This window comes from Canis lupus, chromosome 29, assembly GCF_048164855.1.
Source record: "Canis lupus baileyi chromosome 29, mCanLup2.hap1, whole genome shotgun sequence".
NCBI classification, from domain to species: domain Eukaryota; kingdom Metazoa; phylum Chordata; class Mammalia; order Carnivora; family Canidae; genus Canis; species Canis lupus.
The window spans coordinates 35,333,949-35,347,391 of record NC_132866.1 but is presented as its reverse complement, the minus strand read 5'-3'; the positions used below and the strand labels follow the sequence as shown (position 1 = coordinate 35,347,391).

Below are 13,443 nucleotides of genomic sequence, written 5' to 3'. Positions count from 1 at the left end.
TCTCCCTCTCTCTCACACACACTCTTTCTCTCAAGAAAATAAATATTTTTTTAAGTTTTATTTAAATAATCTCTACACCCTACATGGGGCTCAAACTCATGACTACCAAGATCAAGAGTTGCATGCTCTTCCAACTGAGCCAGCAAGGTGCCCCGACAAAGTTTCTTTTAACTTAGATTCATGAAAATTTGAAATGAGTGCATCATGCATGAGATGTTTTTGTTGTGCCATTGTTTTATTGTTGTTTTTGTCTCACATGAGTAGAAAACAAATATAAAATTGGGGTTAAGACTTAAAAGCAACATTTGTGTACCTATATTGAGGTATCTAGGCATATACACCCATATATGTGTGTGTGTATTGATACATTGATGTTTCTTTGGAAATATTTTAAAAAGACATCCAAAACCAACTTAAAAACACATGGAGACATTTTTATTTTACTGCCATTAATACTTTCTTCTACGTTGCACTGGGCTAAGACAAGATGTTTGCTTCACCCATAAGTGTAAACTCCTATGAAAACAGAATAAAAAAAGAACTTAAAAAAGGAAGAAATTATTGAGGCTGTTAAGCTTGTTATCAGAACTCTTTTAGATCTGCCTTCATTATTTGGGGAAGATTTGCTTGCATATCTTCTAAAGAATGAGGTTAAGATGCAATAAAGCTCATTAATAAAGATGCCACTAATTTGGGGGTACTTCAAGAAGACTTCTGAAGAGTTGAGATGTGACTCTAGAGCACTGCTGTGCACTAAGGTCACCACTAGTTACATTGACTACTCAAAAATAACTAGGGCAGCTCAGGTGGCTCAGTGGTTTAGCGCCGCCTTCAGCCTAGGGCATGACTCTGGAGACCTGGGATCCAGTCCCAATCGGACTCCCTGCGAGGAGCCTGCTTCTGTCTCTGCCTCTCTCTCTGTCTCTCATGAATAAATAAATAAAATATTTTAAAAAAATAATAAAGTAACTAAAATTAACAATTCAGTTCCTCAGTCACAATAGCCACATGTGGCTAGTGGCTATTGCATAGGACAGTACAGATATAGAACACTTTCACCATTGCAGGAAGTTTTATCAGATGGCACTGCTCTAGAAGATCAAGACTTTTAAGAAGCGATACCAGACCAAATTATCTGAATGAGTGCAGCCCATCACTCAGAGCATTTTTGTAATTCCTCTTTGGAAACTGTCTTCAGAACCTTTACAAGCCATAGTAAGAAAATATCTTATTTCATTTATTCTGAGCATATCAAGTGCCTTCTTAACAGCACACTCCAGAGAGTGTGCTGAATGTAGGGATTCAAGGAGTAATGAGACATGCCCTTTCCTCTTTATGCCATGACCTACTGGGGGAAGAAAAAGCTAAGATGTAAAGTAATAGGTGTATAAATGGAAGTGTGTTAGTAGGGCACGTGATGTGATGAGCACTGGGTGTTATACACAACTGATGAATTATTGAACACTACCTCTGAAACTAATGATGTATTATATGTTGGTTAATTGAATTTAAATTTAAAAATTTAAAAATTAATTAAAAAATCAAAAAGTGTGTACAATATGCTCTTGGAGCAGAAAGAAAGAAACAATTGATTCTAATTAAGAAAATGCCTTCTTTATAAAGAATTCAGGTAAAAGCTAAATAAGGGGTTTCAAAGTTTTGCCTTGAAAGATCACTAAGTATTTTTTAAACAAAAGACTGACAAGAAGTTGTGTATTTTTGAAAAGGTTATTCTTATAGGAATTGGAGCAGGTAAAACACTGAAGGCAAGACCAACTGGCAAGCTAAGGAAATAATTTGGGTTAGAGATGCTGAAGGCCCGCGTAGGTCAATGGCCATGAGAATCCAGAGAGAAAGAACAGATTCAATAGCGATCTGATTCAGAATTCAAAGCTTGGTAATTATCCACTCCATTCTTCAGTTTTGCCTCTACATAACGTTGTGCAATTTTTTAAAAAAGTCATCCTGGGGGTATTCTAAAGAATAAGTTGCACAGATTCAAAACAGCATTTTAGCATCTTCTGTTTTTATAAAAACAAATCAAGAAACAGTGTGTGTGTGTGTGTGTAGATAGAAGATTTTGTGAAGATACAGATGAAGATCTTGGCAATTATCTGAACCTGGGTAGGATCCAGAGTTTATTTTTTTCATTTTGCTAATTTGTATTTTCTATCTTTTTCTGTAATGACAATGTATTGTTTATGTAATAAAGAAAAGCTATTTTTTTTGTTTTTATTTGCATTTATTCTATGCAGAATTTACCCCCGGGCCATAAGGTTTTTTTCTTCAGTTTCTTCTGGAATATCTTTTTCTTCTGTGAAACCTCCTCTTCTGGTTTAGGAACAATCTGCTCTTTTTCAGTCAGAATCATCTCGATGTGGCAGGGAGAGCTCATATATGGGTTAATCCGGCCATGAGCTCTGTAAGTTCTATGTCGCATCTTGGGGGCTTTGTTCACATGGATGTGCTCAATGACCAGAGAATCTACATCTAAATCCTTTTTTTTTTTAATTCTTTATTTATTTATGATAGTCATACAGAGAGAGAGAGAGGCAGAGACACAGGCAGAGGGAGAAGCAGGCTCCATGCACCGGGAGCCCGACGTGGGACTCGATCCCGGGTCTCCAGGATCACACCCTGGGCCAAAGGCAGGCACTAAACCGCTGCGCCACCCAGGGATCCCTACATCTAAATCCTTAAGTTCAGTATTACTCTCTGCATTTTTAAGCATGTGCAGTAAAAATTCACACTCTTCTTGGGCCACTGACCCTGTGTCCAGCCCCACTGTTTGGCCTGCACACACTTACCAACTCCACCATTGTAGCAACGGAACGGCACACACTGCTTCTGCAAAGTGACATCTTTCAGATACTTGGTGGCTTTTCAGAAATGCATACCCTTGATGGCCACGGCAGCTTCAAGCGTGTTCTTAAAGTGAACACAAAGATCTGAACCTCTCGATTTGCAGAATTTTGTAGGGTATTCTGGGTCCAGTGAGTAGCAAACCATTTTCAGAGGTCACCTCAGGCTGCTCGGGGAAAGAGCGGAAAAGCTATTTTTTATTTTTATTTTTATATTTTTTTAATAATATTTTTTTATTTATTTATGACAGTCACACAGAGAGAGAGAGAGAGGCAGAGACACAGGCAGAGGGAGAAGCAGGCTCCATGCACCGGGAGCCCGATGTGGGATTCGATCCCGGGTCTCCAGGATCGCGCCCTGGGCCAAAGGCAGGCGCCAAACCGCTGCGCCACCCAGGGATCCCTATTTTTTAAATAGTAATTTTTAAAAGCCATAGTCATTAAACCTAAGGAAGCGTTCTAACAATGTTTTTAACAATGCCAACATGGCTAAAATCGTGTCTTTTTCCAAGTTTACTACTACTTTAGGATAACAGTCAGTTGAAATGTGAAAGGACATTTTCTTTAACAAAACAAGCTTACTATTTCATAGCTATAAGTCACTCGTAAATGACCTGCCAAAACTTTGCTATTATTCACTAGATTAGTATTATTCTATGTAATTATAATAGAATGTTGTCTATAATTAGACTTTCCATTACCTTGTAATTTGGTCCTTCCTTTTCTTCCTTTTCTCCCATGGAAATGACCAATTCTCTGACCTATCTCCCCCCCCCCCCCCTCAAACTCCTATTCTGCATAGGTATAATTAATGAGCTTGGTTTTCCACCTGGATTCAGGAAGGTGAAATGTTTCTCCAGCTTCACTGCCAGTCTTCCGAAGGCTAATGAGTTTATACTCGGAAGCCATCACTGTTGCACTTCTGGCTGACACTTACATAGCTGAAAAGCATCTCTGCACCTTTGCACAGAACGGCTGGAGCTCTCAGCACGTCCTGCTCTACAAGCCTTGTGGGGCCTGGAGGCACATTGGTGGTGGTTGGGAATGTGCCTCTCAAGCCCATTAGTTCCCCACGGGCTATCATTCTGCAGTGTTCTAGCAGCTCCATCTGGACTCCAACCCCCACCCTGGAGTTCATGTGCATTAAAGAAGGATGGAGTGGTGCCTACAGGACAAAGTATTTAGTAGGAAGTAAAAGAAAACATCAGCAAAATATGATTTTTGGAACATAACTCACAGGTGAATTAATCAGTGGACTTGTTTAGAAATGGATTATCCATACTAATGCAGTAGCAGAAATTAAAATTTCTGACTTGCCTTGTTTTGCCAATATTTAGGCATTTTGTTCTACTGAATGTGACTACATGTACAGACACACTTTTATTTAGTCTTACACAGGAAAAGAGAAAGCATAAGGCATGTACTTTAAGTGGTTTCTCATCCAAGCATTTTTATCACAAATTACTCAATCTAGTTGAAAACAGTAAGAAGGAGAATACTTCTGCCCCTCCCCCCAGTATTTGTTCTACCAACCTAGCTTGGCAGCCCAGAATATATTGAATTATAGTTAAAATAAAGGCTTCTCTTTCTAAAACAACATTTGAGTTGTTGCCATAGCAAAAGATCAGCAAGCTGACCTGCTAAAAGTAGGATGTGATTGCATGTTCCTCTCTATAGGATGAGTATTTCAGAGGTTTAAGAAGGAAAGAAAATCCTGAAAGAGAATTCAAGAAAAATAGAAGAATGTTTCAAAGTAATGTCTGTATACATCATTTCCCTCCAAGGCTATTTGGCACATAAATACTTTTTCCTGACTATATGGCACTCACTCCATATTTTTAACTAATTAATATTTAAACAGGTGACGACAGCAACTATATTAAAACTAGAAAGCCTTTCAATAAATGAGTCAGAATTTATAACTTAGAAATTAACTGAATAGGGACGCCGACGCCTGGGTGGCTCAGGGGTTGAGCATCTGTCTTTGGCTCAGGGCGTGATTGGCCCTGGAGTTCTGGGATGAGTCCCACATCGGGCTCCCTGTGAGGAGCCTGCTTCTCCCTCTGCCTGTGTCTCTACCTCTCTTTCTGTCTCTCATGAACAAATAAATAATCTTAAAAAAAAAAAAAAGAAATTAACTCAGTACTAACTGCTATATTCATTCCACTGGTTGCTTCAGATGTGCTTGCTACAAATTCTGGGTTTGAAAAAGATGCAACCTCATCCAACGATGCACTTTAGTACTTAGTTATGCTAATAATTCTGAATTATGTAAAACAACAGGTAATTCAAACATCATCTTTGGCTTTGTTTCAGATATATTTTTGGTTCTTTTTTTTTTGGATTTTATCTATTTATTCATGAAAGAGAGAGAGAGAGAGAGAGAGAAAGGGGGGGGGGCAGAGACAAAGACAGAGGGAGAAGCCGACTCTACGCAGGGAGCCCGACGTGGGACTCGATCTCGGACTCCAGGATCACACCCCGGGCTGCAGGCGGCGCCAAACCGCTGCGCCACCCGGCTGTTCTCACATTTGGATCTGGGTATCCTCGATCTGAAATTCACTCAAGCTCAAATAAAATAACAAAGCCTAAAAACCTGAAGACTTGAATGTCGAGAAATTGCCTATTTTTAATAGGCGACACAGCGCATTCTCACTCTCCCTCCTCTTAGATCTGCAGGTGTCTCCGCGGCTCCAGTAGACAGAGAAAAGGGAAAGGAGGGGGGCGGTGGAGACCAGCAAGGAAAGGAAATCGTCTGTGTGGCTTGGCGGGCGGGGAGGGGGAGGTGTTCATGTTATGATTAAAAGCTTTCCTCTTCAGTTTGAAAGTTCTTACCCATATTAATGTTCTGACATTAAGGAATAGGAGACTGAGCAGCAGCGGAATTTGAGTCTGTCCATCTGTAACTTATAAAAGGAAAGGAACAAAGCAGGGATAGGAGGCAGGAAAGCGATGCAGGGAGAGAGCGAGATGTAGGCGCGTGGGGACGGGAAGGGAGAGGCGGACTTGGCAGCCGAAGGGGGGACGAAGGAACAGGAATGGAAAGTGTGGCCTGGCCGTCCAGCCCGGTGGCGGAGAAGGTGGAGCCCACGACGTCTCACTTCCCCCCGCCCCCAGATCCTTCTTCCGTAGGTGGAGGCTCTCAGGGCATCTGGAAAGAATCGGTGGGCTAAGGAAGGAAAGGCAGTCGCCCGAGGATGCGCAGGCTCCCGGGCGCTCGCGGGGGCGGGGGCGGGGCGGGGCCGGGGCCGGGTCGTGACCCCAAGGCGCGCGGCTCTGCGGCCGCGGGGGGGCAAGGCCGCCGGCCCACGCCCGCCGTCCCGGGGCCCAGGCCGCGGCCGCCCCGCGCTAACCCCGCCACCCGCGCGCTCTCGCTCCCGGCGCCACCCTCGGCGGGCCTCGCCTCGTCCCGCGTGCAGACCCCCCGGCGCACGGCCTGCTGGCCGGGTCGGCGGCAGGCGGCGAGCAACATGGCCGCCGGCGTCGGCCGCAGGGCCCCGGGTCCCAGCCCTCGGGGGCGGCCCGGCAGGCAGCGGCGGGCGGCGGGACCCGCGGCCCGGGAGCGCGGGGCGGGGCGGGGCGGGGGCGGCGGCCGCGGCGGGCGGGGGCGGCGGCAGGGCGGGGCATCCGGGCGCGCGCGCGGGGCCGGGCGCGGGCGCGGGCGCGGGCGCGGCGCGGGGGCGGCGCGGCGGCGGCGGCGGCGGCGGTTGGGAGCGGCGGCCCAGAGCCCTCTCGCGGCCGCGGCGGCAGCAGCGCCAGCCCCACAGCAGCCCGGCCGCCGCCGCCGCCGCCGCCGCCGCCTCGCGCTCCCGCCGCCCGGCCCGACATGAGTGAAGCGGGCCGGGTGCCCTCGCCCGCCGCGCCGCCCGAGCTGGCGGCGGCCGCCCCGGAGGACAGGAAGGGAAGGGAGCCGGAGCGCGAGAAGCTGCCGCCCATCGTGTCGGCGGGCGCCGGAGCGGCTGCGGCGGTAGGTGCGGGCGGGGGCCGCGGGCGCCCCGACGGCTGGCGTCGGAAGGGGGCGGGGGCGGGGGCGCGGGCGCCCGGCGACCCGAGGCCCGACGGCGGAGATGCTCCGAGCGGTCCCCGCCGGCTGGCGCGGGGTGTGCCTCGTGGACAGCCGCCGGCGCTTCTCGAGCTGCACCTTCCACGAAAACTGGGAAATGTTGGGGGGGGGGGGCGTCGGCTGCCTGTTCGCGGTTATTGCCTGGGAGGGGGCACTTTCTCTAAGGAAGTGACCAGCGCCCCGGGGTCGACGTGATCACATCTGTTGGGTGAGGACAATGTGTCGGGCAGGGGACAGTGGGTTTTCCGCGGAGGTGCCCGCCTGCCTTTGGGGCGCAGAGATTTTCCCCCTGGAATCTCTTCGCCTTTCCTTCCCTTCCCCCCTCTGATTGAACAGGCTGTGCGACGAGTTTCCACTTAATTGTGACCTTTCCGTTGCTGTCAGGATAGTGGGAGGTAGATGCCTCAGTGATGGTTTTATTTTTCATAAGGCACAGACATGTGACGTAAGGCGGGGAAGCTTTTTTAACCTTTTATTTAAACTCAAGTTATCTAAGCTTCACAGGGATGATTTCCCAGCTGGATTTTCTTAAGGATTATTTGGAGAGGGCTCTGAGGCTTCAAACTACATATTGCCAGATGATGTAATGGGACAGCTACCCCCCCCCCCCCCTTCCCTGTTTTTACTGGTGGTTATGACTCTCGTTACTTTGGAGCACACACACACAAATTAATCTCTGATTTTTGAGATTTTTATTTGACTTAACATTTAAATACTTTTTGAAAGTTTGCTTTCATACATTTAAAGGCCATGACTTGTCATGCATCTGTGCTTGACAAAATAGTAAAAGTTTAGAGAACATGATACATTTTTTTTATTCCTACTTGCAATTCATTTCTTGAAACCTCCCTCTTAAATGACTAAGAAGTTACTAAAATAGCTCACTCTTTAAAGTGTTAGGAATAATGTTTTGATTCTGTAGGTTTTTCAAAAATGTCTAAGGACTGGAAATTGTTAGAACAAGCTCTGCTTATTAAATTAGCAAGATGTGGACAATAATAAAAGGACATACGTATTAAAATATAGCTGCAATCGAGTGGTCTATTGGAGTTGTGCGCGGTAAAGAATCACTTAGGGAAATGCGTTAAAGGACTTTGTCACCCAACTTCTGCAGACTTGGTTCCTGCATTTGTACCCTAGGCTTTCAGAGTTTATTCAGGACATTCCGAACATGCAAAAAATTCTAAATCAGTTGTTTAAAACAATGAACGTATATGCTTATAAGAAACAGTTATATGAAATGGTTTAGGTCCTCAAGTTAGCACCCTTCCCAAAACATATTTATCTCAGTGTAACTGAAAAATTGAAGGTTTGGAATAAAAACTTGGAGAAATTGACACAATATGGACCCAGGTCTACAGACTGTTTCCTGAAGCCCTTGGAGTTTAGAGTTTTGGAATCCAGAGTTTTTCAGAGTTTAGAAAGGCAATTCAATGCATATGTTATAGATAACATCCACAGTGAGGTCCTGGCCAACTAATTCTTTGTAGTCAAGCATGTCAGTAGCTCTGGAGTGAAATGTATGTGTGTGTTCACACTAAGTGAGGTAAAGGCAGGCTTAAGTGTTAATAGCTTCATATCAGTTCACATCAGGTTGGATTGTCCGAGTTTAGGTCAGGTATATGTTTTGTCACCATATGAGTTATAAAAACCTTTCAGTTTTAAAAGCTTATAGGATTTCAGAAGTATGAATAAAGGTTTATGGATTTTTACTACTAGCTAAACAAGAGTAGAGTTTTAAGTTTTTAAAACCTTGAATGGAAAATATGTGTTTAGCCCTCCAGAGGGCAGGAGAGTTGGGATGATATCTGAGTTCAGCAGCAGGTGACTTGGAAGGCCTTGGTGTGGAGGATCAGGAAAAGACAGTTTGTGGCCTGTTTGGTTGTTTTTCAGCCTCTGGTGCGGATTAGATGAAGCTTCTGGAGGTTTGCTTAGGAACCTGATTACCATCAGTAACTTTGTCTTTGGGCCACTTTAGTGATTCTTTTTGCCCCAGGTGAACAGTTCTATGTAGACTAAGTTTATGACTCAATTAATGTGACCCTACATTATTGGCTTTTTCCAAAAATCATTCTATTACATTTTTATGGGAGTTTGGAAATAATTTAGAGTGACAGCTCCCTAGCATAAGAAGAAAGCCAGGTTACGATGACCCAAATTAAGCTTGAAGAGCTGGGACTATATCCTAGAAGTATAAAGAAATGTGCAAGGGTGGGATTGAGGGTGCTGGAAAAAGCAGCCCTAAAGTGATTGATTCTAAGACCACTTTAGTGTGAGGGAAGTCCATTCTAGCCGGGAAGTGCCTAACAAAATGTTCTCAAACCTGACCAGAGTTTCCCTGGTGGCACGTTAAAATCCTGATTCCTGATTCGAAGGTCTCACCTCAGAGCAACTGTTTTCAGCCTTTGATGCACAGTGGAACCACCTCGGGAACTTTTAGAGCCATCATTGCTCAGTTTCTATTGCAAACCAGTTGAATGAATTTCTGTGGATGGGGCTTAGACTTCTTTTTAATTCTCAGATGTAGCTAAGATTGAAAATTCATGCTTTATGTACTAAATTAAGTGCTCTATGAAATCTGTATTTTAACTACATTTCTTCAAGTCTACTTAGTTTATGGAGCAACATTTGAATGGACTGGTGAAAAGTATGGATTAAGTGAAAGGCACATCAGAAATCAAAAAGGTGGGGGAATGGAGAGAAATGGTGGTTCTAGCAGTTCTAGTTAAGAGATCCTCAAGAGGCTCAAGATAGAGACCTCAGAAAACCATCAGGGTGCATGGTTTGGCCTTGTTGCTGTGGAGAGGTGATGCAAGTCCAGAGAGTTGAGGAATTGGAAGCAGGACTTGGCTACAAAGGGATGGTGGTATGAACATTGAATCTACTGAGGTTGAGAGAGCGGAGGAGAATATTGTAAATTAGTTACTGATATAATCCAAAAGTTAGGGGAATAATGGTGAATAAGGAAGAAGAAAATGGTCAAAGGAAGAGTAGAAATAATAGTGGCTGGATGGCTCAGTTGGTTAAGTGTTCGACTCTTGGTTTCGGCTCAGGGTTGTGAGCTCGAGCCCTGCATGGGGCTCTACATTCAGTGCTGACTCTGCTTAAGATTCTCTGTCACCCTCTCTCTCTCCCCTGGCATGAGCGAGGGCTCGTGCTCTCTCTCTCAAATAAAATAAATAAATAAAATCTTTAAAAAAGAAAAGAAATAATAGTGGCAAGTGAGGATGAGTTTGTCTACTTCAGCATTTAAACCAGGTGAACAAGAAGAGGGAGGAGGTTCTCCACAGGATAGGTTAGCAAGGAATGAAATGGGTTCAAGCAAGAGCCAGATTTAATTAAGTCAGGAAGGTGAAGGAAAATGGAGAAAATCAATTTAGGATTTCAAAGGGAAGTTTGCCCACAACGAAGGTCAGAAGACTTGTCAAGGAGGTGGAACAGAAGCTGAGGAGGAGGAGGTTTTGAAGGCAAGCATAAAGTTTGCAGAGAGGATTTGATAGGAAGTAGCGAGCATGAGAAGTTCATATACGTTGTGTCAGGTGTGTATACATGGGCTTGGTGAAGCCACTAGCCAAAACATTATTGAACATCTGTTATGTTTAGCTTTGGACTGGATGCTACAGAAAACACAAAAACATGGTTTAAGAGAATTCCAGCCTCAGAGGAGGCAGGGCTAACACATGAAAGCATAACAAAGGAAAGCAAGTCACAATGAGCTGTAGAAACAATTTGCACTCTAGGAGACCAGAGAAAGGAAACCATTGTGTGCAGAACTATGAAGAAAGGCCTTCAAGTAAAGGTAATTATTTAAGCCAGCTGGCCATTGGAGGATGATAGGATTTGGATGGACAAAAGAAAGTGGGGTAAGTGATCCAGTGGGGAAAACAACATGAACAAGGCTTAAGGAAAAGCATTAGGGAGTAATACAGTGAGCCCAATGGAAGCGTGCTGGGAACTTGTGGGAGGTAAGTAAGATTGCATGGGGGCTGGAGCCAGATCACTAGGCACAGAAGTATGGACTTTTTTTTTTTTTCCTGTGGTTACTGGGAAGCCCCTGGAGTTGCTTAAAATAAAGGAATGACATAATGAAATCCACAGTAGTGATTAGCGGTAGTTGGCCTGGAGGGGGAGGAGGAAGGGCACAAAGGAAGGAGCTTTGAGCTTTGAAGTTGGTACCCAAGGTGACAGGTGCGTCCACTCAGGTGGTGGCCATGTGATAATGGAAAGAGATGGAAGAGCCCATGTGATGTGGAACCTTATTAGAGAACAGAATAGAAAAGAAGGAAGATTGATACGGAAAAAGATTCTATAGTTTCCAGACAAATTCTCTCAGAGAAAAATGTTTACATCAAAAGGCAATCCAGCCAACAGCATTCCAAGTACACATATGTGTGTGTGAACTCACATAAACACTGATCATGTAGGCATTTGGAACGATCTTTTTTTTTTAATTTATTTTTTATTGGTGTTCAATTTACCAACATACAGAATAACCCCCAGTGCCCGTCACCCATTCACCCCCACCCCCCGCCCTCCTCCCCTTCCACCACCCCTAGTTCGTTTCCCAGAGTTAGCAGTCTTTATGTTCTGTCTCCCTTTTTGATATTTCCCACACATTTCTTCTCCCTTCCCTTATATTCCCTTTCACTGTTATTTATATTCCCCAAATGAATGAGAACATATAATGTTTGTCCTTCTCCGATTGACTTACTTCACTCAGCTGGAACGATCTTATATATGAAGACTCTTGTGCCCTTTGTCCATTGTGTTTTAAATAAGAGGTGAGACGGGAAAGAGTGAAGGCTGTGATGCCGTAGGTGTTTTAGGCAATTTAATAAACCACAGATGTTATAAAAATACATCCTATATGTATATGTTAAATATATATAAGTAACATACAAGCTAGTATTTGAGTACCTACTGTATGCTAAGCATCTTCCCTATATCTCTTGCTTAGATTGCAATCAAAAACAATCACAACCACTGTGATGGTGTGGAAGCTATTCTCATGTCACAGAAAAGGAATCCAAGAGTCACAGAGATTACCTGTTACTTGCTGAAGGGTAAATGGCTAGTAAGGAGAAAAATTTGGTTTAAAATGGATATGTTTCTGACTCAGAAACCCATGTTCTTTCTATATACCGTATCTATGGTCAGGGCAATGTGGTTCAAAGAGCCTGCACCTAAAGCAATATTTGTTATTTTTGAGAAGAGGATGTGGTCCAGTGACAAGTTTGTTCAAAATTTTGTTACCAGAGATAGAACTATTATGGAGGAGAAAGTGTGTTCTAGGATATCTGATAGTGTCAGTTTTAATGGTATGAATGAAAGAATTTTCTATGTAAAATAAAACGATCTCTTTAAAGAAAAATAATCAGAGTTTTAAGACACAAAAAGGAGGGTGATAGCTATATTAATACATATCCAGGGTGTCTCTAATTTTGAGTGGGTTGTAAAATCTGTCAATTTTTTTTAACTGCATGGCCATTATGTTGTTGCCTGCTTATTCTCTCAACTGTAACTAATTCAGGATGTTAGGACACAAGTAATTTGACTCTATGTAACAATTGGAGAAAAGTGGTCATTGTAAGTTATGAACCAGGGAACCTCCAAGAGTACCCTGTAAGATACTGAACCATAGTGAGAAGATTAAATTAATATACATAGGCATTTTTTAGGACATAGTGAGCACTTGACATAGTGAGCACTCAATAAATGTTGGATGATGATATTGTTATCTTCAAACCAACCTCTGTAGCTGGAAATCTGTTTGTAAGCCAGCCAGCCCTTTCTAATTCTGTCCTGTGGCTTTGGTACTTTCCTTCCTACTGTTCTATATCAAGCCTCCAGCCCTGTACCACCCCCATCTTCCTTTTCCACTGTGGCGCGCACACACATACACACACTGAATTAGAGGACATCATGCATTCTCTGAACTCTTTGGGGCTGGTGTATGCCTGGGGTCATATACATTTCTTTTTGAAGAGGAAAACAAATAGCTTCAAAAGGGTAGAACTAGTGTTGCCAGAGTAGCAGCTTATTTTGGCATAGAGTTTGGAAATTAACTTGCTTATTTTTTGTTTGAGTTGAGGAAGACAAGAGTAGGGAAAGATCAACAGAAGACAAATAAGGAAGTGGGTGGAGCTGAGAAAACTCTGGGAAGCTTTGATTTCCCTACTTTTTCTACTGTTTTTGTTTTGTTTTGTTTCTAATATAAGTTTACTCTGTGGGTGAAGGATTCCTTCTTGCATTGCAAAAAGGTTAGACTAGTAAGCCTTACATGAGTAACTAGTTGTTCCTAAGTTGGTATTTGTAACTTAGTAACATTTTGGTAAGCAGTCAAAAAACATGTTTTGGGGAATGATTATAGTAAATGAATATGCCTTTTAAACATAGAAATTACTGAAATGTTACTAATTCAACTGAATTGAAAAGTCTGTCGGAAGTCTGAGCCTAGTCATTAAAGAAAGCTCTATTTCAAAATAACTTGGTTTTGATCCACATGTTTTTATTAAAGAA

At 43.6% G+C, this 13,443-nt stretch overlaps 1 protein-coding gene and 1 long non-coding RNA gene across 7 annotated transcripts in view; one reads left to right on the top strand and one right to left on the bottom strand.

The window, feature by feature from the left end:
* Positions 1-304: 304 nt before the first annotated feature.
* Positions 305-6,085, bottom strand: LOC140620600 (uncharacterized). Its single transcript, XR_012020341.1, has 3 exons — positions 5,697-6,085; positions 2,808-3,028; positions 305-516 (listed from the first exon to the last, which is right to left on the bottom strand). It is a non-coding gene; the product is annotated as an uncharacterized lncRNA (long non-coding RNA).
* Positions 6,086-6,664: 579 nt separating this feature from the next.
* Positions 6,665-13,443, top strand: part of HECTD2 (HECT domain E3 ubiquitin protein ligase 2) — a 70,056-nt gene continuing 63,277 nt past the window's right edge. For 3 of the 6 annotated variants that reach the window (XR_012020882.1, XM_072806134.1, XM_072806136.1), the window contains exon 1: positions 6,666-6,828. Coding sequence is in view for 2 of the 6 variants with exons in the window: in XM_072806134.1 (XP_072662235.1) it covers positions 6,688-6,828 (141 nt within the window). In the remaining 4 variants the exon portion in view is untranslated. Of the gene's footprint in view, positions 6,829-6,935; positions 7,133-13,443 lie in introns of those variants that run through there. The other 3 variants (XR_012020884.1, XR_012020883.1, XM_072806135.1) reach the window with 2 other exon arrangements.